Source organism: Theropithecus gelada, chromosome 6, assembly GCF_003255815.1.
Source record: "Theropithecus gelada isolate Dixy chromosome 6, Tgel_1.0, whole genome shotgun sequence".
In the NCBI taxonomy this organism is placed as follows: Eukaryota; Metazoa; Chordata; class Mammalia; order Primates; family Cercopithecidae; genus Theropithecus; species Theropithecus gelada.
This window is the reverse complement of record NC_037673.1, coordinates 38472304-38498575: the sequence shown is the minus strand read 5'-3', so window position 1 is coordinate 38498575 and position 26272 is coordinate 38472304. Positions and strand designations below refer to the sequence as shown.

Here is a 26272-nt window from a genome sequence, read left to right as displayed (position 1 = left end):
TCCTCAAAGCATTTCAGCCAAGATAAGAAAAACAAAAAGAGGGTCTTCAAACTACAACAGGTCTGTGGCAACCAATAACCTAGCCTTGTACACCTAAGAGTCATCCTTTCGGAAATGTAAAATTAGGTTTGCCTTGCTAGCAGGTGCTTAGGGTGATATCATACCTAATTAAAAGACTGTTAATCTAAAAAGAAAAGGACTAGATAAATGTTTATAAAAAGTTAGGCTCTCAGATTAAACAAGTCAAAATCTTGAGTTCAGAGCAATAATATAAGTTATCTCTGCCTGGCATAAAAATTTTGCTTTGTCTTTCATGCATAAGCCAGAAAAAGCCAAGGGAGTCGGAGACTGTAAGTACCTTCCTCTAAAACATTTCCCCACTTAGGTTGACTAATTGAGCCAATGAGACTGGCAAACAAAAAGATAAATTATTGCTAAAATTGAAGGCCACTTGTAGATTTTGGTCTTGTGATACAATTTAGCTAGTCCTAGCTAAAATGCAAATATTTGAATGTTTAACCCCTAAACTCAGTTGAAACACAAAAAGGGAAGATGTTTTTAAAAAATCTGCCGCAGAAATTGCTTTACCCAAAATTTGGTACCCAGCATTCATAAAATTACCTATCAGGGCAAATATAACATAGCCACATGAACAGGTTCCATTTTGTCAGACATATCATTTGAACCCAACTCTCCTTCCATAAACCAGTGCATTGATTTTGAATTCTTGCTATCTGCCTGTAGGTTGGACTAGATCCTGTATTCTCTTAATTCCCTCCAATATTTGGCTACAACTCTCTAAAACCTGCTCTGTTCCTAAAGCCCTTAAACTGAAGCTGGACAACTTAACTTTCAAGGGACAAGTCTCATGCCTGATGTACGAGCTGCACAGAAAGGTCATGGAACCTACTGATTCCACACCCAGTGACCTTCAAGCTGCAAATGAGGACAAGAGGTTGATGGCTTTATGTAGTGAACAACTTTTTCCAAGATGATGGGACAAGATTCCCCATCATAATGAGACTCTTGCCCCTCTTACTTTTTCCTTTCTTATGCGTATCTTTTTCTTTACAGGATAATAGTGTAATCGAAATTTCACAATCAGTAGTTTCTGTTGATAACTTGATAGAACCTGACTCCAGAGCTCCCTTAAGTCATGAAATAAGGAAATATCTGTGCTACTGCTAATACTACATGTTGTATACAGATAAATTCCTCTGGGGAAGTTGAAGCCTGTATACATACAATTTGTTTAAAAAACAGGTCACATAATTACAACAGGTCTCACCTAAGTCCCATGTCATTTGATTTATTCAATTGTCTGCCCTTAAGGTGAGGCTCAAAGCTCAAAACTATTATGCAAACTGGGATTATCATATTACTATTAACTTTATTTTCCATTTTCCTTTTAAACTTTTGTACTTCTTCCTTGTCAAATTTCTGCTGAAGTACTATTCCTAACAGAACAATGCTGGCCCAGCACTTTGAGAGGATGGCCAAAAGACTACAGAACAGATAAAATTAAACTTAACAATGGACTCCAGGAAGGCTTATCCTGAGAGTAACTCCCTCCAGACCTCCCTTTGTTGTTTGAATATGGCTACAAGGGTTTTGACACTGACCCCTAGTTGCCAATCACTCCCTCCAATGTGGGACCAGATCAGTAACCCAGGACAGGTCCATCCTGGTTAAAGGATGATCAGCAATGATTTCAGAGAGAGGTCTTGATCCAAAGGGGGAAATGTGAAAGTTGTCAGAATAAAAATGGAGTCACATGATTTTTTAAAACCCTGAATAATGAAGCCAGGGAAGGCCATGAAGGGAAGGAGGGTTCTCATGCATGAATATCTGAATAAAAAATTCTCACAAAAGACTGCAAAAACCATAATCTTGCATAAAGGCCATCACAATCTCACACACACAAAAAATGTCTGCAAGGACATCTGCCCAGTAACTGCTTGTCCAAACTTGGACTGATACCACCCTTGTTATTGATCCTTGTAGCTAAGGATAATTATCTCAAAACAATGATATAATCCTCCTCTTTTCCTTTAAAAACCTTTGTATTCCTTTACATTCCTGAATATACACAGTTTACTATGGCACACGTATTCCCATTGCAATGTCTATTCCCGAACGTTCTCTTTCAGAGAATCTCCCTCTCTCTTCATTATGTAGAATGACAGCTAGCTAAAAAGGTGAAATAGGTGTCACTCATGTGAATGCTGAGACTACTACAGCAGCCCTTATGAGAAAGTTGTCATCATTTTGAGTATCCCATGAGACTTTAAACTGAGCAAGTAACATCCTTCACAGCCCAAGCAACACAATAATGAATGCATTCTCATAGAATATGGTGGGCTTTCCATGAACCCTGTCCTTTGCAAGCCAAGGGAGCCATTGAATGATACTAAAGAACAGCCAACTCACACAGCAACTGAAGAAAGGATATCAAGACAGCCTACTGGTGGGGTAGTACTCTCATCTGACTAGGACAGTGTGGACACTAAACGCTGCTTTCCAGCACAAGGAAAACATGTCACTGCAGTGCATGCTGGGAAACACTGAGCTGGGCGGGGCTGGAGGCCTCCCTCTCATCCTTTAAGACTGCTCTCTTAGAGGCTTTCCATAACTATCCTAATGGCAGCAACATCCCGGGCATTCTCTACCCTATTACTTGAATTTTACCTTCTTTGTAGGATTTACCTGCTCTTGAAGTTATTGTACTGACTTCTTTACATGTTAACACGTTGTTATGTCTGCAGTCCTCAATCCTGCCCCCAATCCAGCCCTCTCAACACACACTAGCATATGAGTTCACTAGAGGCAGTCACTCAATTTTGTTCATTGCTGGGTCCCCAGTGCCTGCTCTGTTAGAGGGTGAAGTGAGGATTAAGCTGAAATCTAAAGATATATAGTAATTAAGCAGGTGAAAGGAGAAGAGGGGGGCATCCCAGTAAAAGTGAACAATATGTATAAAGATCCTGCATCAAAAGAGATTGCAACAAACCTGTAGGAGACAGAGAAGGCACCTGGCCTCACACTGAAAAAACAAGGGGCAGACAAAGAAGAAGGTGGCAGCCAACCTGTGCTTGACCATGAGGGTTATATCAAGTGATATTGTCTATATCTTTAAAAATGCTTTACTAATTTTGAAGCAGTGGTAATATGATCAAATTTGCTTTTGAGATGATCACCTATGCTGGGGTATAGAGAATATGAAGATACTTGTAAATCTGGTGGGAAGCTGTATTTGTGGCCCAAGTCAGAAGGGAAGTAAATTGGGCTAAGGGAGTAATTGTGGAGATGGAAAGAAGTGAGTATGTTTTTAAAATGTTTAGAAATAAAAAATCAAATAGTAGTTGCAGATGGAGTGAATCTGAAAGGTAAAAAGGTGAAAAGTACCACCAAGAATGATTCCTAAGTAACCAAATGCATACGAGATTCTGTAATGATTCTGCTATAGTGGAAAGCTTTCAGGTATGATATAAAATATAGGTCCCATCTGGCCAATACAAATGCCAATCTTGGACAGAAGATTGCAGAAGGTAGCAGCCAACCTGTGCCAGAACATGGAGGTCACATGAAGCAATGCTGTCTGTATCTCAAAAAAAAAAAAAAAAAAAAATGCTTAAGTAATCAAACTCAAACTCAGACCACGGGAGCAGGGGTTCCCAGGAGTAACAACAGGAAAGAACAGAAGTCCTGCAAGGCAAGGAGCTGAGGAAAATGAGGAAATCCTCTTTTTCTTCCTCTCTCTCCTCCAGACACACAGGTCTGGTAGTATCCAATCTAACCTCTTAATGCTGCTTCTTGAGGGATGAAAGTGAGGGGCACGGCTGAAGGTGAAACCCTGACCGGAAGGGTTGTTGGGTACAATGAAGAGTGATTAATTATGGTTTTGGGGGGGCCTATATCTCTCTATCCTCAGCTCATCCCTAGGCCATGCTCTGCTTCAGACTTTGAGCTGACAAGGCTGGGGTTTGGCCTGTAGCCTTTCCCTGATATTTACCGGCTAACAACATAGAAGACACTTACGGGGGAATTCAAGCTCAGAAACCAAGACAGTGAGACCTCTGAGCAGCATGACTATGACGAGAAACACGACGAAGTGATTTACAGACTGCAGTGCAGCAGTGGCATGAGAATAAACAGATGATGAGTTTAAAATTAACAAAAGAAACATTAAAAAAGACATACAAGAAATCTATGGATTAGCATAAAGAAGATACAGTGACTCTAAACGACGAATCTGATAAAATACCCTCAAAATATGTAAAGTAAAAATTTATAGAACTTCAGGGAGAAATACACAATTTTACCAAAATAGTGAGTAATTTTAACATACCCTTCTCAATTACTGATAGGCCGGTCAGCAAAACCAAGAAAGATAGAGAAGATCTGAACAAAACAATGAACAAATTTAACCTACTTCATCAGAGACTAGATCAATGCTTCTTGAACTTTGATACAGATAGGAAATCACCTGATGACCCTGTTAAAATACAGATTCAGGTTCAGTAGGACTGAGGCGGGGCCTGAGATTCTGCACTTCTACAAAGCTCCTAGGTGATACTGATGCTTCTGGTCCACAGACCACACTTTCAGCAAGGTACAAGCCCATAAAACAAACCTCGACAATTTCAATGAATACGTATCACATAGACACTTTCTATGACCACAGTGAATTTCTGTTACAAATCAATAACAAAAAAATAAAAATTTCATTTTAGAAAATTTGAAACAAATTAATTCATGGATTAGAAATGGTATCATATATAGTTCATTATAATGAAAGCACTGCAATGTTAAGTTAAAACTTACTGGACTGTTGTGGATGCCATAAAACTGGTATTTCAATGGAAATATATAGCTTTATATATTTTATTTGTGAACTAATACTCAACTTAGAAAAGTAAAAGGAACAACAGAAAAAAATCCAAGAAAGTAGAAGAAAATGGGTAATAAAAATTACGGTGGAAATTCCACAACAACAAAACACAATAAAAAGAACAATTTTCAAAGCAAAATTGGTTTCTTTTAAAAAAGAAATCAAAGTAAACTTCTAGCAAGATTACCAAATAATAAGAGCAAAGGTACATATAGATAATATTGTGAATGAAAAAGACACAACCACAGATACAGCAGAAATGAATATGATGATAAGACAACTACTTCAAAATAGACTAAAAGACATTGTAAAAGTGATAAAAGATATTAAAGAACAATATAAATCAGATTTAGCAAACGTCATGGATGAGGTAACAGAACTCAGGAAAGAAATAGATATATAACAAAAAATAAATTCAAAATTGAAGACTAAACTGGAAGTAGTTACCACAGGAAAAAAAACACAACAGATAATTTCTTAAGCAAATAGGAGGTAAAAGGAGAAAAATTTTTTAAATAAAATAAATGAAGGGATAAAAGTAATGCAAGAGGAAGTAACAAATATTAAAGATCGGAAAAAAAGGTTCAACATAGAGTTAGCAAGAATTCCCGAAAAAGAAAACCAAAGGAAGGTGGCCAAATACCAAAAACGATAATTCAAAAAATTTCCTGAATTAAAAAAATATTTGATAATACATATTGAAAGAATGTACCATATTACTGAACACATCAACCTAGCATAGCCAACACCAAGACAAAGGTTTTAAAGAAAAAGAAAAAAATCTTTTGGGCATCTAGGCAAAAAAACCAAGTGACTTCTAATGGGGAAAAAAATAGATTACCATCACTACTAGGCTTTTCATGAGCCTTGCTGTATGCCAGTAAAAAAAAAAATGCAACAATAAAATGTATGATACTCAAGGAAGAAAATGTAAGCTAAAAATTTTATATCTATTCAAACTAACCATTAAATACTAAGACCAGAGTAAAACTTTTATTGACATTCAAAAATTCAGGGAACTGTTGTTTCCATAAGCACTTTCTGAAGAAAGTACTAGGGAATAAATTTCAGATTATCAAAATGACCAGAGAAATATTTGCATAAGCTCTAATGGTGAACATTAAACATATATAGTTACTTGTGGACTTACAAGATGCAGCAAGATTTAAAAGGGAGATGATATAACAGGTAATATCTATGTGCTGTGCATAGAACATCAAGGTGCCCTGCATTTGCGTATTAAAAGGGTAGGGTGGGAGGGCCATTTTTTTCCTAGGGTACGTGAATGACATGCCTGGTCAAACCAATCCCCTCAGCCCTATGCAAATCAGAAACCAACTCCTCCAGCCTCCTCACATAAGCAGCCACTTTTCCGCTGCACAGGCGGTTTTCTCTTTGTTCAAATCCCTCCTCCCTCTGTCTCTGTATGGGGGAGTTGTTTCCTTCTTCCTTCTTTCTTGCCTATTAAACTTTTCTCTCCGTAAAACCACTCCACATGTGTCTGTGTGGTTTTATGCAAACCGGCTCGAAATGAAGAACTGGGATGTTCCTCCAGTCATTAGAGCCATATCAGTAGTACAAAAAATACACAAGGAAAAAAAGTATACAAGGGAAACATTTAAAACTTTATGAAATGATTTTAACAGAGGCCTAAAGAAATATAAAAATATACTATGTCCATGCACAGGAAGATTTAGTAACATAGAGATATTGATCTTTCCAAATTGTATTTATAGATTAAGTGCAAATCCAATGAAAAGCCCAGTAGGGCTTTTCATAGAATTTGGTAAATTAATTATCAATTTTACATAAAAGAGTATGGCACCAAGAATAGTGAGGATATTTCTGAAAAAGAATAGGGTGAGAGACTTATCCTACCTGATGTCAAGACTCATCTGAAACTTTAAGTAAGTTAGTGTAATACTAGTGCAGGAATAAACAGACCAACCAGTGGAATTACGAATCCAGAACTCCCTTATGCTTTCCTAACAGTGAAAGAGGTGGCATGTCAGATCATTAGCGAAGGAAGAGTTATTTGATAAACAGTTACGGAAAAATGGTTACCAAACAGAAAAATTCAGTGTCATAACCTTATCTCACTTAATATAAAAAAAAATCAATCCCAGATGGATTTGGAATTTGTCTTCTTAAAAACCTTTAAACCTCTTACTAAAAACTTATAGGTGACTGCCCTTCTGATCTTGGGGTAGGAAATGATCTCTTTAAAATATTTTTATAAAATTATCTGCTTTAAAAATGATAAACTTTTGTTCATCAACAGACATATAAAAGAAAGTGAGTTACAAATTGGGATAAGATATTAGCAGTATAGAAATGAACAACAAATCAGTATCAGGAATATATGAATACTCTTACCAACAAAAAAATGTGTAAATTGCATGTGTAAGCTTTTCATAAAAGAGAAAACAGATGTGGCCAAAACACTCATGAGATTCAATCTCAAGACTATCATGAAATACCATTTTATAGCCATTTAATTGGCAAAAATAAAAAAAAAAAATGTGCCAATACCAACTTGGTAAGAATATGTGAATCTATAGGGTGGGAGTATAACTGGTACTACTCCCTTGAAAAATAATTTGACCTTATCCTATAAGTTGAACATATTCTACATCTGATCCAATGCTTAAGCATATACGCAAGAAAAACAACTGTAGATGTGTACTGGACACATGTATAAAAATGTTCATATTAACATGTACCCAAGAGCAAAAACCTTGATACAACCTGCAAATCCATCAAAGGAGATGCACAAATAAAATATTTAATATTTACACAATGAAATACTACACAGCAGTAAAAGTGAATGGACTATAGCAACACTAAAAAATATGGGCAAATATTAGCAATTTAATATTATATAAACATAATTACTGAATTATTACACACAGCTTGATATTCTTTCTATGCATTAAAACCAAACAAAATAAAGGCATTTTTACCATTACATAAGAAATGAGAATACACATGCACACAATTTAAAGTGATAATTATCTTGGTGGAAGGAGCGGGGGTGAGGGCATGATAGGATGAGATATGATAGAAGTTATTGTCAGAGTCCTAGTTTTGAAGTCGGGTAGTAAGCTCATTGGTGCTCGTGACATTATTAAAACAAACAAATAATAGCGGATGCGCGCATCCATGAGGAGAAACGTGGCATTAACAACAGGTATAAATTCTAACTCTCACATCGGCTGTGAATGAGGCAAAGATCTACAGCACATTTACTTGATGACACAGTCTGTCAAACAAAGACACGTTAGTAGCCACGCTGGGCTGTGACAACTCTAGTCTCACCTCGATGAGTCAGGTTAAAAAGCATATTGACACTTCTCTTCCTTAAGTAATTTTCAGCTATGAGTGTGAAGTTATACGTTTCTTGTGAGTCTTGAGTTATTTGCCAATTACACCAGTTTTTGTGCGTACAAAGTTTCTTTTCCCCAGAAAATCTTAAAAAACAAAACAAAATAATACATTACAAGGTTTTTACTTGCATCAAAGCAAATGTATCCCTTATCCCTCAGGGCATACTCAGTGACTGTCAAACTATGTTCCCCATAATGGCATTGATCCATCACCAACAAATACCAATAATGAAAATATTGTTTCTACAAATTTGATATATGTGCTGAAATGTCTTAACATGAATCACTGACTTCCCATGGGTGGCGAGAACATCCCTTAATTTACTTGGAATATTCCTAAAAAGTCAGAAATTGGGTAGACCCAGATTATCAGATATGACTATTTTCACGTCAAGGTATACATTAACTGTCTTTCTTACCATGCTATGCTAAATGGTCCTTTTTTAAAAACCTCAGGTAGAAAGTATTAGACACTTGTCACCACTTAAAGGTTTCCTCTTGACCTTGGCAGGTGGTTCTGAAATACCTGTTCAAATTTCCTGCAACATCTAAGTGTAGATTTTGCCATGGTGTCACAAGCACCTCAAACAAGGAAGAACTTTTCAATAATGTAACCAGAGCCAACTTACGATTCAAATAAAGTGTAGCTTTGGGAAGGTTGTTTAGACCACCCCAAGGCAGTGTCCGTCCCAGGATCCCAAGTACAGTGCAAAGTCTTGAAGTCCTGGGTTTCACAAGAAAAGTCCTTGGGCTCCTCAAGTACTTCTGTCCATACAAAGGAAAACATACCTAGTTAAATCTTTTTATTGGAAGCTAAGCCAAATGGAAAGCTCTGTTTAGAGTCTGAAGCCACAGAGTTACTCTGAACAATGAAGGGGTGACTGAGGTGGAAGGCTACCTATCAACAGCCTCCAAAAGTCACTTTTCAGGGGTCACCTCATCTTGGCCCCTTCCCCTTCCTGCCCTTGTGATTTTCTGAGATGTCAAGGGCATGGATGGTCCATGTCATGCAAGTGGTTGATACTGTATCCTTTTGACAAGGGTTGTATCCCCAGTGCCTGCCAGTGTTTCATTTTGGTTGCTGTGGCTCACAGAATGCTTTGGGGATGCGAGAGAATCAGTCAGATTTGTGAACCTGCTAAATTCAACAGGCGGGAGCTGCGTGTTTGGGGAATGGCGAAGCACCTCCGAATCCCCAGAGTTACTGCTGCCTCTTGTGGCCACGCTAAGGGGACATAGATGAACTAGGCATCCAGGAGACTGGAGACTTCCTTTGGCAAGGGAGGCAGGGAGGGAGATGTTCCCTACTGTGCCGGGGAAGGAGAAGCTCAAAACAAAATACAGGAGGTCACTAGTTGTGCACACACAGATCTATATAAAAATCAAGGCCAGGCGCGGTGGCTCAAGCCTGTAATCCCAGCACTTTGGGAGGCCGAGGCGGGCGGATCACGAGGTCAGGAGATCGAGACCATCCTGGCTAACACGGTGAAACCCCGTCTCTACTAAAAAGTACAAAAAACTAGCCGGGCGAGGTGGCACATGCTACTTGGGAGGCTGAGGCAGGAGAATGGCGTAAACCCGGGAGGCAGAGCTTGCAGTGAGCTGAGAGATATGGCCACTGCACTCCAGCCTGGGCAGCAGAGCGACACTCCTTCTCAAAAAAAAAAAAAAAAAAAAAAAAAAATCAAAATGTTCCCACTCCACTAATATATCCAATGGAACCAATTTACTGCACAGTTAAGAACAGTAATGGCCTCCATTTGCGGATCTCCTACTGCACACAGCTATTACTGTGGCCAGGCGCTACCCACATTCATTAATCCTCACAATCACCATCACTGTCCCCATTTTACAAAGGAGGAAACTGGCTCAGAGAGGCTAGGAAACTTGGCCAACATGACACACCCAGCCAGGGAAAGAAGATTAAAATCCAGATCTCCTGGGCTACAACTCTGGCTGACTCCGTAGCTGTCCAATCTATAGCCCCTGCCCTCCCTCTGTGATCCCAAAGTAATTCCAGCATGGGTGGGGCAAAAAAAGGTATTTTCCCAGTGGTCCAGGTCATGACCTGAACTGTCTCTATTTAATACTATTGATCTCTAGGAATACAACTCTCAGTAAGGACAAGAAAACAACAGGAAATCCTGGAAACATTACTAAAGGTCATCAACTTCAGAGCCTCTCCTAGAAAACTTGGGAAACAAAAGAAAATCAAGATCATGGGTGGAAGTGTTTGTCTTCTAGTAAAGAAGATTTAATCTATTCCCCAGGAAATGAGAAGAAAGGGCCACAGAGAATTTGCATACTTACTTGAGACAAAGAGAACGATGCCTTTTATGCCTTTACTGACATTTCCTTGACTCGCCTCACAATAGATATTTGTCCCTCTATTCCTAATGAAAGGCACACTATTCAAGTTGAATGCAGTTACATGTGGATCAAGTTGTTCTCCCTGAATCTGTTTCCCTTCCAAATAACAGGATACATTATTTTGAATGTTCCTAGAAACATAACAAATGGTAACATTGGAGCCTTCTTCCACCAGCTTATCTTTAGGGAAAACGAACAACATGCTCTGTCCAAGAGAATCTTGTACTGCAAGAAAAAAAAAAATAGCCAAGTTAGAATCGCACTCAAAATTCAAGCCTCTTAAAACAAGTTATCCATTTGCCTTCAGCAGATAACTTTAGCTTTTTCTACCTTCTGGAGAAAATAGCAACCTAAATTTCTCTGCCAAACCTCTACCCTTTGGTGAATGCAAGACAATCCTTTCCACCATTGCTCCTATTGTTACACTGATACCACTGCTGTTGCTCTTACTGCCACAGACAGCACATTACTATTACCACCTGAAGACTGCATGATTGCTATTGCTGGGTTATTGTAACTGCTTTCTATCAAGTCCCAGCCCTGCCCCAGGCCATGTTAAGTGTTTATGTACAGTATCTCATGTCGTTCTTAGTACCTTACAACAAGGGGTCAGGTAGGACTTAGCCAGAGTTTGCTCAGTTAGAAAGTGGCGAAGCCACATTCAGAATGGCAAGGTCTATACAGCTCCCAAATCCCTCATAATCTCTTCATTATACTGGAGATCATCTCTCTTCCTACCTTCTCTGAAATGCCAGTCCCTCAAGTGTGAGGGGTCTTTTAAAAGTTCATTTTTTTAAAGCTTTTTAAAAATCCAACGTTCAAGCGATTCTCGTGCCTCAGCCTCCTGAGTAGCTGGGACTACAGGCATGTGCCACCACACCCGGTTGATTTTGTGTATTTTTAGTAGAGCTGGGGCTTCGTCATGTTGTGCAGGCTGGTCTCGAACTCCTGAGCTCAGGCAATCCGCCCGCCTCGGCCTCCCAAAGTACTAGGATTACAGATGTGAGCCATGGCACCCAACCTCTTACTATCTTTTTAATATCTTTCCCTGTGGATGTGTACTCCTTTCCGTAGTAGGATACAATGGTTAAGCACATGACCTCTGGAGTCAGACTGTCTGGGTTGGAATTCCAGCTCCAACACTTAGTGGCATGGTGACTTTACATGGCTTCTTCAACCGCTCAGTGCCTCAGTTTCCTTTTCTGTGAAGCTAGGATAAGAAGTCCTTTTATAGGACTGATATGAGAACTAAATACATATAGTATTTTAAAAAGTGACTAGGTCATAGATTTAATTCAATTATTATTATGTCATTATTATTAGTTTAATGGGAGCAAAAGAAACTGACAAAACCCACTCTAAATTTTAATTACAACAAAATTAAATTATCAGTATTAAAGAATATTTAAAATATATTTATCCATAATCTCATCTTCACCACTTTCATTTATCCATATTCCGCCTCTCCGCCCTTCAAGTCCAGACTAGATTGGTGGGGACTACAATTTGAGTCCACCATCTGTTGGTTTTTGGTGTGTGTGTGAGAGACAGAATCTCGCTCTGTGGCCCAGGCTGGAGTGCAGTGGTGTGACCTAGGCTCACTGCAACCTCTGCCTCATGAGTTCAAGCAATTCTCCTGTCTCAGTCTCCAGAATAGCTGGGACTACAGGTGCCCATCACCATGCCCAGCTAATTTTTGTATTTTTAGTAGAGACAGGATTTCACCATGTTTCCCAGGCTGGTCTTGAAATTCTGACCTCAAGTGATCCGCCCGCCTTGGCCTCCCAAAGTGCTGGGATTACAGGCATGAACCACCATGCCCAGCCCTGTTTTTGCAAATAAAGTTCTATCAACAAAGCCCTCTCATTGGTTTACACACTATCTATGGCTGCTTTCACACTGCAGTAGCAGAGTTGAATAGTCAAAACAGAAACTGTATGCTCTGAAAAGACTACAGTACCTCTTACCTGTCCCTTCACAGAAAAAGGTTCCCAAACTCTACTCTAGATGCATACACATTTTGTGTGCTCAAATAAATACACATTTACGATTTATGTCTTGCTTTGTTCACTTAACATTTATAATACACACACTTTACATGTTTTGAAAACAAATACAAAATTGCCTCAATCTGCACAACTATCTCAATGAGTAAGCTCAGAAGTAAGACTTCAGACTATATCTTCCAGTGCCAGGTTTCACACCTGTGTTTTTTAGTTCCCATAGGAGCCAAAGGAAAATAATGTCAGTGTCTACCCAGGGTTCCTCAAAGGAGATTTCCACTATTTGACTATTGCTCCTCATGAAAAAATATATTAACCCTTTTCGCTCTTGTAACCACCTCACTTCTTACCACTGACTTCCTCCCAGGAACTCCAGTTGCTCCAGAAATTTGGCTCAGGGAAACTGGCATCGTCTATCACACTCTTTATTCTTACAAAGTGTGTGGCACATTCCAAAGGGAGTTCCGATTCCCAGCTCCAATGCAGAACCTGGTTCCACTTCACAGTGGTGCTGTAATTCCCCTAAAAGCAAAGAGGAAAAAATTGGAAACACATAGCCATCTTATCCTATAAAATAGCTTGACTTGACTTATCCCAAAGCACAAACCTAAGACCCCAGTGCAGGTCTACAATATGTACCAGTGAAGTCCATTTCTGCTAGTCAATTCCCCATGCTCTGATGCCTCACATGGGAGCCAGCTATGACCTCCTGCCTTTTGAAAACTCAGTTTCTAATCCCTATGGTCTTCCAATTCCAGGGGACTCATGTGGAACAACTGGGAGAGAAGACAGAGGCTACTCAGGTCTTGGGGGAACAGATCAGAGACAGAAGGTGTTCACTATGCCAGTCCCAGAGAATCTGCTAAGAAAGTTCTTGAAAAGTAGAGAACTAACACAGTCATCCTTTTAAAAAAAATTGATTGTTTTTTAAAAATATTCGTCTTTGGTAAGGTTTGGATTAGGATGGTCAGATCTCAGTCAAGAAAGCAGTCTTTCATGGCACAGCAGAAGTTCCATTTTCTCTCGGAAGTTGACAGATGGCTCTCTGAGTCTCCCTTGGTTTTCTGTCTCTTGTCCTTTCAGATATGGTGGCCACATGGACCACACTCCATCTCTTGGGCTCCATCTGTCAGACTCTTAGGTCCTGAAGATGTCAATGACACAAAATGTCTTACACTGTTCTCTAGGAAGTTTGTCTAAGTTGAACTGTAATTTGGGCTTCTGACACAGCCTTTAGCCTTCATCTTTCTGCGATGCTGGTGTTTCCATTCTCTAATTCCACAGGCTTCAATGGTTCCTTTACACCTTGCCCTGTCATGCAAAGCCTTCTATAATGTGGCTCCAACCCAGCAGTCCCTTGCAGGAATCATCTCTCCAAACATAGTGCTTCCTCTACAATTCTGGATATGCCTTATGATTTCAGACCTGTCTTTGCTCAGGCAGTGTCTTTGGTTTGGTATCTTCCGCTCCCTGCTGTATGGGGATCTGCCTCGTTCTTCAAGCCCAGGTTATGCCCCTTCTCCTTCATGAAGCCTTTCTTGCTCTTTCCTCTGCATTCCTCTTGTCTCCACCCCTTCTGAGGCCCTCCTATATACTGTGGCTAGCTGTTGGTATATCAGCTGTGACTCCAGCATGGTCCTGAGGGAGCAGGAACCATGCTCTCTTCTTCATGTGCCCCATAGCTCCAGGCATGCTTTCTCCTCAGTGTGCCTCCTCCAAGACCCCTGTTTCCTGCCCCACAGCTGCAGGGTGGAGGCGACACACACTTGACACTTCCTGGGGGAACCTGAGTTCGAGTCTGCATCCATGTTTCTAAGGGAGAATAATAAGTCCTCAGTGAAGGGGATAGGACAAGTCACATGTCACACACTGCTTGGAGTTAGCAACTCGGAGGCCTTCTTCTATTTATGTCTGCCCCCTGTGCAGGTCACAAACTTGAACCAGTGCCCCTGACAGAATTAAACCCAGCCCTGGGCTGAGAACATCCCACCCCGGGGGCATTTAATTGTGGGCTTTCTTTTTCACTCTCTGCAGACTGTGGTTTTATAAATGTTTATATTTGATTTCCATTTATTGCATTACTTTATTCCTAGATCACAAAATATGTTCCTTTAACAAGTTCTGAGGTCCTGATCCATGAAACTCTATTTAACATGAGCAATGTCAAGTACATTTTGCTTAAATACTTTTAAAGTTCAAGAGCAAATATCCCAGGACTTTGGGAGGCCAAGGCAGGCAGATCACGAGGTCAGGAGTTTGAGACCGGTCTGACCAACATGGTGACACCCCATCTCTACTAAAAATACAAAAATTAGCCAGGTGTGGTAGTGCGCATCTAGAATCCCAGCAACTCAGGATGCTGAGGCAGGAGAATCACTTGAACCTGGGAGGCGGAGATTGCAGTGAGCTGGGATTGCGCCACTGCACTCCAGCCTAGGCAACAGAGTGAGACTCCATCTCAAAAAAAAAGAGCAAATATTTCCTCTCTTCCCCCGATCCCTGCCAGAAGGAAGTACATCAATAATGGCAACCTCACTCTAATGCCAACAGGTCACAGACTGAATTTTACCTCCCTTCTCTCCCTCAAACGCAGCTGCTTCTCTCACCTGAATCTCTGCTTTGGCTGGACCCCACAGTCGCTTCTCTTACCTGCATCTCTGCTTTGGCTGAATCCACAGCTCGCTTCCTAGTGGCCACACATCCCTTTCCCCAGTTCCCCACCACACTCTGCTGTGCGGCTATTCAAATCAGAGCTTGCCACTTCCTTTGTTCTTATTGCCCTTGGGATAAAAAAACAAAACCTGAGCATGCACCTCATGGTCCTGTGCATCAAGGCCTGCGCCCCCATCCCCATGTGCTCAGGGATCCAGCACCACAGCCGGCTTACAGGCCTGGAAATTCCCCAGCCCCTTCTCTCAGGGCCTCTGCTCATGCCTGTTGGGTCTGCTCAGAGCACTCTTTTCTATTCTACTTGCGAAATTAACTTCAATCCTCTTGGATATTGTCTCAAACAGCCCTTTGTCCAAATTGTGGGAGAAGATGAGGCCTAACCCCAACCTCATAGCATCTCATCAGTGATCTGCACACACAGCCCATGTGTAGAATAGCCTATTCGTGTGTTCACCTCCTCATTCTTTCCAGCGGGCTCAGCGCTGACATTCCCACACCGCGCACAATGCCTGATCTGGGCGCACAGTCTAAAACTCCGGACTGAATGATTTAATCATTTCATTAATAGGCAATGAGTTGTATTTCCCCCAGACACTATTTATGTGTGGAACCTGTTTGACCTCAACTTCTGCTTTGTGGTCTTTACAGCCCTGTTAATGGAGGAGATAAAACTTTTCCCCAATTCAGTGATTTTTTTTCCCTTTAAATATGATGAATTGTCTTTGGGTCATTTCATTCATTGAAGCGGTAAGTTTAATTTGACCCTTGCAGACATCAGCAAGTCACAAGAAATTGGCATACCCATTTACGCAAAAGTCTAACAGAGGTCACTGATTTGTTACTGAGACGTTTGACTCCCACACCTGGCTTCCTTTCAAGCTTGAGCTCTTACTCTACTTTGTCTTCTTATGCCATTGACAAAATCATAAAGCAAAGGGAAGGGGAGGACCATGACCCAGGAGGGCAGGACCATGCAGTTCAGGGTTCCAAATGGCCAGTGCCATCCAGGAGACAGCTCAGTGCCTCTGGTCCAGCTACAAGTAACTAAGTCAAGGCGCTCTTCCTTTGGCTTGTTTGGGAACAGAGGTATCCGAGACATTGAGTCCAGAAGCTTCACCCTATCCCCCAGCACGAATGACAGTACCCTGTCAGACTTGCACTACAGGGAACTTCCCTGTATAAGGGAGATTTTGGTCTAAACAGAAGCAGCATCCTCCTCCTTAACTGGAGGAGGATCTTACATTTCTTCTCAACTTCAGGTATGAGTGATTCAGACAGCGTTTCTCAAGGCATCCTCTATTCCATAGGACATGTGCCTACCGATGGCCTGGGGCTGCATGTGACTGTCATCCCTTTCTGGGCACAGGGGTGAAGGATGATTGCCACCCTGCCTCCGTCACCTGGAGCAACACAACAAACCTCTCTGTGCTGTGGTTTCTCCACTGTTGTAGTCAGGTTGGGTTGAGTATTGTGAGGACAACACGATAGACAAGGCAAAACTCTACCCTGAAGGGTCTTGAGCCCTAGAAGGTTACAGAAATAGTCTATACTAGCTGCTTTCCCTTGAAAAGAGGACTCTTACGGGAATCAAATATGAAAACAGATATGAACAATCGCTTTTTAGGAAAATAAAGAAAAAGATCCACTTGGTCTATGGCTAATATTACTTTTTCTAACAAAACAATAGATATGAGTTACCTTTTGGAAAAATAAAGAATGGGATCCATGTAGTCTACAGTTAATGTTATTTTTGTTAATGGTGCTAAGTGCTAGTCTTCCACAATTCCTCCAGCACATCCACCTCAATTTTTCTTTTTGTGGATAATCCTTAGTCTCAATATGACCTTTGCTTCTATGTTTTACTCATCCCAAATTACCAACGAGTGTACCCATTAAAAATACAAAAATCAGACTCGCTAATATAAGGTGGGATAGTGGAAAGATGTGTTGATAGAAGGGAGTAAACAGCTACACACAAGCATCACTGTTGTTGAAAATCACCATACCAAGTCTCATTGTGGGAAACTGTCCTTTGAGAGGTAGAATTATAGACTTGATATGAATCCTAAATGGACAGAGTCAAAATTTTATTAAACTTGCTCAGATCTCAAATTTCAATAATGAATATGGAAAGAAACTGAAAATGTTAAAATTAGTGACTTGTATGCTTTACCAAAGGAACTATCCACGCTATGTCTGTGTACCCAAAGCCTCCACTGCCTGGGTGAAGCGTGGAGCCTAGTTGAGCTGACAGAGGGCCCAAGCACAGTCTTAGGCTTCTCTTACCTGCAGGAAAATTCTCAGTTCCTTTCAATGTGAAAACATTCCACTGTCCTTAAATATCCCATGAAAATGACTGAACATTATGTGCATATAGATTACTATAGTTCTCAGATGAGAAACGGAAATCATTAACCACTAATGTGTCCCAGTGCCCTAGATGGGGACACCTCAGGCAAAACTGACCTAATAATCATTTGAACTAAGTGAAAAATCCACCCCAAAGAATTCAAAGACAAAAAGAGTGTGAAATTCAGTATTTTCTTAATTTAATTTGTTGTGGAAAAAGCCACATGTGAGGCAACAAAGGACACAGGAAATTACTCAACAACATGGCTCCTTGTTGGATGGAACATTAAGTGCTAGAACTTACTCATCCTTGCATTTCAGCTGGGTACAGGCCAAGAAACTGTCAGGATGCTACATTCAAGAGAAAAATGTTGCCAAATGATTACATCTTATTTAGGAAAATCTCTAGGGGACAGAGAAGAAAGAGGTAGGAGGAATGAAATGGTTAATCTTCATGGCTCTCTGGAATCCAGTATTCATGAGGGCAGACTCAACAGTCTCCTTAGAAGACAGACCAAAGCTGAGAAAACCTATTTTCTTAGTGCATCCCATCCTACCTACCTATCCTTAACTGAAAACACAGAAATGTAATTGTTTAGACAAACTGTTTTGAGCTGCTAACGTTTCCAAAATGAGAATTTTTCAGATGTTATAAAAGAAAGCCACGGTGTCTTTTTTTTAAAGATGACTTTTTGAGCCAAAAAAAATTACTTACCACCCAGACGACATTGGATGTTTCAATCCTACTGATCTGGATCTGAAATACCATTTTCAATTCCTGATGATAAGGAAGGTTGTGGACAGTCCATTGTAAATGCAAACTCTGACGTATAGAATTGGTGGAAACTTTAAGTGACACAGGAGTCAATGGTAAACGTTCAGCCAAGACTGGAAAGATCAAAATGAAGTATGAAATAATATTTAATACAAGCATGATTGAAGAGTCAGAAATAATTAAACTTTAATATCATCATTATTTAGCTCTGGAAAATATTGCTCATATGTGCATCCTGGAATCAGACACTTTGGAAATGTGGAAGAGAATTTAGAAATCACTTAGCAGACACAGAAATTAAGATCTAGATGAATGAAGTGACTTGCTCAATAGTATACAGCAAGTTCATACATTGATAAACAGGTAAACGAAAGAGAAGAATCCTTTATTGGACAATCTAACTGGTTTGGAAATTTATAACAAGTCTGAAAAAAAGAAAGTGGACTTTTTGATGGAAATGTTATATTTCTGAAAATCAGAAATGAAAGTTTCCTTTTTGAAAGTTAATATTTTATAGTTTGGTAAAAGACTACAATGTGGGAGCATGTCTTATCTGTAGACATGGTCATTTATGTCTCAATGTATTTAACTTAAAAGATAAAGATCAGCAAGAATTAACTGAACTCTTTCAATGAGATCAGCAAGATACCAGACATTTGATGTGAAACAATTGTGACAAGGTTCCTAGCTCAAAGAAGGAAGTTAGTTGGAGAGACATGATGAACTCATATAAAATAGTCCAAGAGATTGGAATTTTAGACCAGTTAGTGGTATGACACAGTCTGTAAAAGAATAGGAATTCAAACATGAAACAGGTTTGCTGAAGTTGGTGGCCCTGGGAAGCAGCAGCCTATCTCTTAGGCTGACTGCATAAACCACCAATGGTGCCACTGCAAATGGTTGCACACAGAGGTTTAAGCAGATATATCTGCCACTAGAGACAGAATGTGTCCTGACTGAGTGAGTTAAGTCACTGCTATTTCTTAGAGAAAAACAAATCATGACTTTCCACTTAAGAGGAGAAAAACACCATATAGATTGGAAAATAATTGTGTATTGCTGATTCAACTATTTCAACTGTGAGGGTATCAGAAGTAAACTGGGAGTGGTACAAAGGTATTGAACAGATAAAGCCTGCATCGATAAAATCAGCTGCTATCTGATGACCCATGGCATAACAGATATCATCTTTTAAGCATTCAGTTTTCTAGTTTCAGGGGGATTTCCCCTCCTCATTTGAATCCCTCTAACATTAAGTTTAAATGGTAAGAGACTATCTCATTTTGACAACAAAAAATGGAAACAATCTTCAATACTGAAAAAATGTCCCCAAACTGCCATTCTGCACATGCTATTTTTCTCATAGGGAAGTAAAAATAACAACGAAATTGAGCACATGTTATTGACCAGGCACAGTGCTAGGGCCTTTACTTACATTGTCTCATGCAATGCCTGCTATAAAACTGTTAAACAGCAATTCTTTAGATAAGGAAACTCAAGATCAATTAGGGTAAATAACATATACAAAGCGATGTGAAATTAAATAGGAATCTCTCTAATACCAACACCTGTGTCCCCCTTTACTGTCCTCCAACTGTTAAGACAGGAGCATTGGCCCAATCGAAGTTTACATGGAATGGAATGTCTGAGAAGTATTTTGCATGGCGCCAACAGCAAAGTCCTGCCATGGTCAGGACACAGGTGACAGGATGGGGCTCTGTATGGAGCCAGATAAACTGACGAGCATCCCTGGTGGATACAAGACAAACATGATGTTTTTCATGTGATTGGTCCACACAGTAGAAAGCTTCAGATTCAAATGGGACATAACCTCAGAATTTGGAAGAACACCTCAGACAACTCATTCTATGAAAGTGAGATGAATAAGAATGCCCATAAAAGGAAAGAGAGCCACAATGGTTACCTTCCCAGAAAGTTACCTTGTGATATTTTGTAAATGTGATGCTGGGAAGGGCTAGGGTGATAACTATAATCTCAGTGTGAATTCCACGACCATGAGTTTGGCAGTGGGTCCTTAGATCTGAATCCAGAGTATGAGCAACAACAACAACAACAAAAAATAGCCAATAAAATAAACAATTTTGTGCATCAAATGACAATATCAAAAAAGTGAAAAGACAACCTATAGAATGTGAGAAAATATTTGCAAATCATATATCTGATAAGGTTCCAGTATCCATACTATATAAAGAACTCTTACAAACCAGCAACAAAAAGACAAAGAACACACTTTAAAAATAGGCAAAAGAGTCTGGGCAACATGGAAAAACCCTATCTCTACCAAAAAAAATACAAAAATTAGCTGGGTGTCATGGCACATGTAGTCTCAGCTACTCAAGAATCTGACATAAGAGGATGGCTTGAGCCGGGGAGACAGAGGTTGCAGTGAACCGTGATCACGCCACCGCACTCCACGTGGGCAACAGAGTGAGACCCTGTCACAACAAAATAAAATAAAATAAAATAAGTAAGTCAAAAGACTTGAATGAACATTTATCCAAGGAAGATATACAAATGGCTAAAAAGCACATGAAAAGATGTTCAATATCATTAGTCACTAAGGAAATTCAAGGCAAAATAATCAAGTCACATCCATGAAAATGGCTATAATAATTTTTAAAATGGAAATAACAAGTGTTGGTGAGGATGTGGAGAAATTACAGCCCCTGTACAGCCCCTGTAGGAATGTAAAATGGCTCCGCCTTGTTGAAAACATTTTGACAGTTCTTCAAAAAGTTAACTCCAGCCTGAGTGACAGAGCGAGACCCTGTCTCCAAGACAAACAAGTTAAAATAGAATCACCATATAACCCAGCAATTCCATTTGTAGGTAGATATCCCAAAGAATTGAAAGCAGAAATTGAAACAAATAATTGTCCACAAATTTGTAGCAGCATTATTCACAACAGCCAAGAGGTGGAAACAACTGAGACTTTCATCAGTGGATGACCAGATGAACAAACTGTGGTATATACATACGAAGGACTATTACTCAGCCATAAGAAACTGAATACTGATACATGCTACAATTGGATTAACCTCACAAACATCATGCTAAGTGAAAGAAGCCAGATACAAAAGGTTTTATACTGTGATTCCATTTGTATGAAATTGCCAGAATAGTAAGTACCATAGAGACAGAAAGTAGACTGGTAGCTGCCAGGGGCTGAGAGAGAGGGGAATCAAGACTAACTGCTTAAGCAGTGGTTTCCTTTCCGTGTGATGAAAATGTTTTGCAACTGAATCGGGTGATGGTTGCGTAACATTGCGAATGTACTAATATTGCTAATTTACGCACCAAATGAGTATCATGAATCAATGTCACTAATTACTCATGATAAAAATGCTTGCATAATACAGAAATTTAGTTCCCATAATCCTACTCTTTTATTCTATTGCCAAATTTAAATCATATGTATTTTCATTGGATTTTCCCATACACTTTTAAAAAATGTATTGGAATATGTACCCCATTTTACGATTTTTAAAGGTCATGGGTTTTTTTTTTAAATCAATAAAGGAAAGTAAAAATAAAATGTTAACAGTCATTATAACAGCAATTATTTCTGGTTGATAAGGTTGAGTGATTTTAATTTTCTTCTTTATACTTTTTGGTATTTTGTAAACGTTCTTCAGAAACACATATTAATTTGAGAATCAAATAATAAGTTATATTTTAAAAGAAATACTTCATTAAGCTATCCGATTCACTCCACTGTAATCATACCTCAGAATCCCTCCTTAGATTTCCTAAGCCCTTGTTTGGAGCACTGATTGCAACATGCTGTAAGAGTTTGTTTCTATGTCTGTCTCCCTGTAGACTGTGAGAGAAACAAGGTTGGGACTCAGCCTTACTCAGCTTAGAGAAACCAAGACTAAGAACATACCAGTTATGGGAAAGACATTCAGTGATTGGTTGCTGAATCAATGAGTCAACTATCAGTCTAAACTTTACTTCTGGAAGCTCTAGACAAAAGAAGAACTCTTTATATTAACACACGCTATCAGTGAGTGCTGAATGACTCAGGTGCTTGAGTGACGTCAGTCAAAAATAATCTGGTTAAAAGCGACCTAGGACTTCCTTGGAAAATAGTGGAAAATGCCAAGGTTAAGTCAGAGAGATCAAATAATCATAAAGATTATTAAATCCAATCCCATTATTTTTCAGACGAGGAAACTGAGGTTAAAAAAAGGGAAGTGACTTTGCCACAGCTGCACAATCAGACCAGAAGCTAGGGCTCCTGGGTCTCTGTCCAGCTCTCTTTTTATAATGCTGGAGTGTGGCCAAGAAGGCCAGGTTTGGGAATCAGACCAGGACTTAACCACATACTCTCCTCCCACTTTCCCCACCCTGTTTCTCTGACCATCCATAACACTACTCAAGGAAATAAACCATTGTCCATTCATAAGAAGGTTTATCATGCAGCAATTAAAAATAATGTTGTTTCTAGAAGAACATTTAATATCAAAGAAAAAAACTCATCATATGTTGTAGTAATTGTTTTAAGTAATAAAAAAATCCTGAGTATATATATACTATAATTTAACTTTTATTTTAAAACACACTATGTGTTTATCTCCCTATCTCTGTCTGTATGTACATATACACAACAGACAGAGGAATATATTGCTGCAGTCATAATCTCCGGCTGATGGAAACATGTACCGAGGGTTAACTGAAGAAAGTCTTGGCTCTGCCTTGTTGATTGGAGAAATTAAGACAGGTTATTTGGAATAAATCCTCAGGAGAAATTGAGACAAGAAATCCGAACAGTACAGGTCAGAGCAAAGACAGGATTAATTACCAAAGAAAGCATGCTTGACAGAGAAAGCTGGAAGCAGAAGTGAAGATTGGTTGATAGAAAAACAGGGAAATGCATATCTGATCTAAATAAAAGAAGCTGAAAGTATGAGCAGCAGAGCTTACTCTGAGGGCAGAGTGGCTTGTACATAAAAGGCACATAGTAAATAGTGCTGGATCAGAAAATGAAACTTTACTAGAGAAATGAGCTGGGCTGAAAGCTTAGAGTTAGATGCCTGGGATTTCCTGGAGACTCTGTGTAACCAAGTAACCCATTTTTCAGAAAAAAAAGAGAATGAGTTACTATTGTTTTATTATTTTCTCTTTTCCCCATTTCCCTCTGTTCCTCACTTCCTACTTAGCCCTTTGGAAATGCAATTATAACCTTTTATCTCCCCTTCACCAGACACTCCCTACAGGGCAAGTTCATCTATTAATAATGATATGCTTAGAAGCTCCAGAGAGGAACTCTCACCCACCAGGAGACTGCCTTGAGAGATAACAGTTGATTTACAAACCAAAGTATGCCCACTGTGAAACTCTCCCCCACCTGGAGAATTTTCAGCCACCTTACAGTCTATTTCTGCCCATAAGGATGCCAACTCAGAAATAATACCACACATCTACAGCCATCTGATCTTTGACAAACTTGACAAAAACAGGAAATGGGGAAAAGATTCCCTATTTAATAAATGGTGCTGGGAAAATTGGCTAGCCATAAGTAGAAAGCTGAAACTGGATCCTTTCCTTACTCCTTATACGAAAATTAATTCAAGATGGATTAGAGACTTAAATGTTAGACCTAATGCCATAAAAACTCTAGAAGAAAACCTAGGTAATACCATTTAGGACATAGGCATGGGCAAAGACTTCATGTCTAAAACACCAAAAGCAACGGCAACAAAAGCTAAAATTGACAAATGGGATCTAATTAAACTAAAGAGCTTCTGCACAGCAAAAGAAACTACCATCAGAGTGAACAGGCAACCTACAGAATGGGAGAAAATTTTTGCAATCTACTCATCTGACAAAGGGCTAATATCCAGAACCTACAAAGAACTCAAACAAATTTACAAGAAAAAAACAAACAACCCCATCGAAAAGTGGGCAAAGGATATGAACAGACATTTCTCAAAAGAAGACATGCATACAGCCAACAGACACATGAAAAAATGCTCGTCATCACTGGCCATCAGAGAAATACAAATCAAAACCACAATGAGATACCATCTCACACCAGTTAGAATGGCAATCATTAAAAAGTCAGGAAACAATAGGTGCTGGAGAGGATGTGACGAAATAGGAACACTTTTACACTGTTGGTGGGACTGTAAACTAGTTCAACCATTATGGAAAACAGTGTGGTGATTCCTCAAGGATCTAGAACTAGAAGTACCATATGACCCAGCCATCCCATTACTGGGTATATACCCAAAGGATTATAAATCATGCTGCTATAAAGACACATGCACACGTATGTTCATTGTGGCACTATTCACAATAGCAAAGACTTGGAATCAACCCAAATGTCCATCAGTGACAGACTGGATTAAGAAAATGTGGCACATATACACCATGAAATACTATGCAGCCATAAAAAAGGATGAGTTTGTGTCCTTTGTAGGGACATGGATGCAGCTGGAAACCATCATTCTCAGCAAACTATCGCAAGAACAGAAAACCAAACACCGCATGTTCTCACTCATAGGTGGGAACTGAACAACGAGATCACTTGGACTCGGGAAGGGGAACATCCCACACCGGGGCCTATTATGGGGAGGGAGGGGGAGGGATTGCATTGGGAGTTATACCTGATGTAAATGACGAGTTGATGGGTGCTGATGAGCTGATGGGTGCAGCACACCAACATGGCACAAGTATACATATGTAACAAACCTGCACATTATGCACATGTACCCTAGAACTTAAAGTATAATAATAAAAATCAAAAAAATCAAAAAAATCAAAAAAATTAAAAAAAGAAAAGGATGCCCACTCAACTAACCAATAGATAAGGTACTAAAGTGAGTATGCAGATCCCTATCTGCTCACTTCTGCCACTGCATAGGCCCCCTGCTTGAAAAGTGCCCACTCTCTACTCCAAAAACAAAGCAGTCCCCTTAAGGAGGAAAGCCTGTACTTAATACCCTAAGTTAGCTTTGGAATAAAAAGTCGTTTTTCTTTTTTTATACCAGACCTCGCTCATTTTAACTGGACTCTGCAAGCTGCAAGCAACTGAACCTGCATTTCGGTTACACCTGGAGGTGGGGCAGTGGGTCTGTTTGAAAATTATTTTTATTATATGGTTTGACCACTCAGTCCAGTTACACTGTGCTTAGATTTTAGCAAGTAAGATAGAGTGAGCGAGACGTATACATCCTACAAATGAGAAATGAGAAATCCTATTTCCCACTTTTCGGCCCCAGATTAGAAGAGACTAACATTAAACTATGGTTTTTAAGATGCCAAAAGAAGCAGCATAGTAGCGTCTTCCCATGTACCCTGGACCTAATATAAATAAATCCAGATGAAAGGAATGCCAGACAGAGAATTGAGCAATTATCAGAACAATGTTTCCTTTTCTTTTTCAAATATCTTTTCATGGAGTTTCAAGGAAGATGAGAAATTCTATGCATATTCCCTGCAAAGATCATTTTCATGAATCCATGGACAGGAACTGCATGAGTAATTACTAGGAGCAAACACTCTCCTTTAAAAGAGAAGTCCAGCAGGCCGGGCGCAGTGGCTCAAGCCTGTAATCCCAGCACTTTGGGAAGCTGAGACGGGCGGATCACCAGGTCAGGAGATCGAGACCATCCTGGCTAGCACGGTGAAACCCCGTCTCTACTAAAAAAATACAAAAAACCAGCTGGGCGTGGTGGCGGGCGACTGTAGTCCCAGCTTCTTGGGAGGCTGAGGCAGGAGCGAACCCGGGAGGCGGAGCTTCCAGTGAGCTGAGATCCGGCCACTGCACTCCAGCCTGGGCCACAGAGCGAGACTCTGTCTC

The 26272-nt window shown here is 39.8% G+C and overlaps 1 protein-coding gene across 1 annotated transcript in view; it reads right to left on the bottom strand.

Moving 5' to 3' along the window:
• OSMR (oncostatin M receptor) overlaps positions 1-18508 on the bottom strand; it is a 65351-nt gene extending 46843 nt beyond the window's left edge. Inside the window, exons 1-5 of the mRNA XM_025388777.1 lie at positions 18385-18508; positions 13001-13172; positions 10588-10872; positions 8907-9042; positions 8210-8361 (exon numbers count right to left, since the gene is read on the bottom strand). Coding sequence (XP_025244562.1) covers positions 8210-8361; positions 8907-9042; positions 10588-10872; positions 13001-13172; positions 18385-18438 — 799 coding nt within the window. The 5' untranslated portion in view covers positions 18439-18508. The remainder of the gene's footprint in view (positions 1-8209; positions 8362-8906; positions 9043-10587; positions 10873-13000; positions 13173-18384) is intronic.
• Positions 18509-26272: the final 7764 nt, after the last annotated feature.